The sequence below is a fragment of the Geospiza fortis genome, unplaced genomic scaffold (genome assembly GCF_000277835.1).
Source record: "Geospiza fortis unplaced genomic scaffold, GeoFor_1.0 scaffold415, whole genome shotgun sequence".
NCBI lineage: Eukaryota > Metazoa > Chordata > Aves > Passeriformes > Thraupidae > Geospiza > Geospiza fortis.
In genome coordinates, this window is record NW_005054672.1 from 41847 (window position 1) to 42956 (window position 1110).

Below are 1110 nucleotides of genomic sequence, written 5' to 3' on the forward strand. Positions count from 1 at the left end.
CAGGCAGGGTGGGAATGCCCACTCTGACCCCTGCCCGCTCCCCCAGCTCCCAGGCATCCACAGCCACCGAGCTCTGTGGGGTCGGACCCACGGTCACCAAGGGAGGGCAGGGACGTGGCCAGTGCTACCCCAGGGATGGTGATGGCTCCTGGCCAGCCCACAGGAGCAGCTGTGCCCCAGGGGAGCGGCAGGACAGGGAGTCCCACTCACGGTGTGGAGGTGGTGGTGGTGGGCTCGCTCTCCTCCGTGGTGGTGGTGTAGAAGTGCAGGAGGTCATCCCGCATGGACACCTCGTGCCGCAGCTGCGCAATCTGGAGAGGCAAAAGTGCTTCAGGACACGGCCAAAGGGACCGCAGCAGCCCCCAGGGGGCCAAAGCCCAGACCTGTGCCAGGAGCTGTTACCTCCTCTTTGGCCAATTCCAGCTGCTCCTCCAGGAGCTCATTGCGCTCAGTGAGGCTCCGGTTCTGCTTCAGCAGGGACTGCCCAATGCGTGCTGCTAACTCCAGGTCCCGCTCTTTCTGCAGGAGGCAGGTCAGATCACCCCTTCCCCACTCCTCACGCCACCCTGTGTCCCCAGGGCGCCCCCAGCCCTCACACAGGTGGGATCTCCAACGTACCTCATCCAGCAGGTTGGTGACAGCATCGATATCGTGGTAGGTCTTTGTGATCCTGGCCACCCGCTCAGCACACAGGACTGGGGGGAGAGGGCCACAGGGTGAACCCCCCCCACTGTGGGAGCACTGACCCAGGGGCTCAGCACTGTCCCCCCAAGGCTGGTCTCCAAAAAGGACCTTTTGTCTGCTGGGTATGCCCTCACACAGTGCCAGGCAGGGACCCCCACTGCTGGGACAGCATCGTGGGAAATGGGGGGCTCACACCTCATCCCCAACCCTGCTCACACCTTGGAGTGGCAAGAAAAATTGTGGGTCCCCTTGCTGACCCCACAGCACAGGCACAGTGCCAGCCCCACTGCAGGGCTCACGGACAGGAAGGGGGGACAGGGAAGGGCAGCAGCAGAGGCAAGATCGGAGGCGACATCTCCAGCAGAAAGCAGGCTGGAGCTCCAGTATAAATAGCTGTGGGTGGCACCGTGCCGAGCCGGGCTCACA

The 1110-nt window shown here is 63.8% G+C and overlaps 1 protein-coding gene across 1 annotated transcript in view; it reads right to left on the bottom strand.

The window, feature by feature from the left end:
• The window catches only part of HAP1 (huntingtin associated protein 1), a 9963-nt gene that overhangs the window by 4023 nt on the left and 4830 nt on the right, over positions 1–1110 (bottom strand). Inside the window, exons 2-4 of the mRNA XM_031065066.1 lie at positions 619–695; positions 403–519; positions 211–311 (exon numbers count right to left, since the gene is read on the bottom strand). Of these exons, the coding sequence (XP_030920926.1) occupies positions 211–311; positions 403–519; positions 619–695 (295 nt within the window). The remainder of the gene's footprint in view (positions 1–210; positions 312–402; positions 520–618; positions 696–1110) is intronic.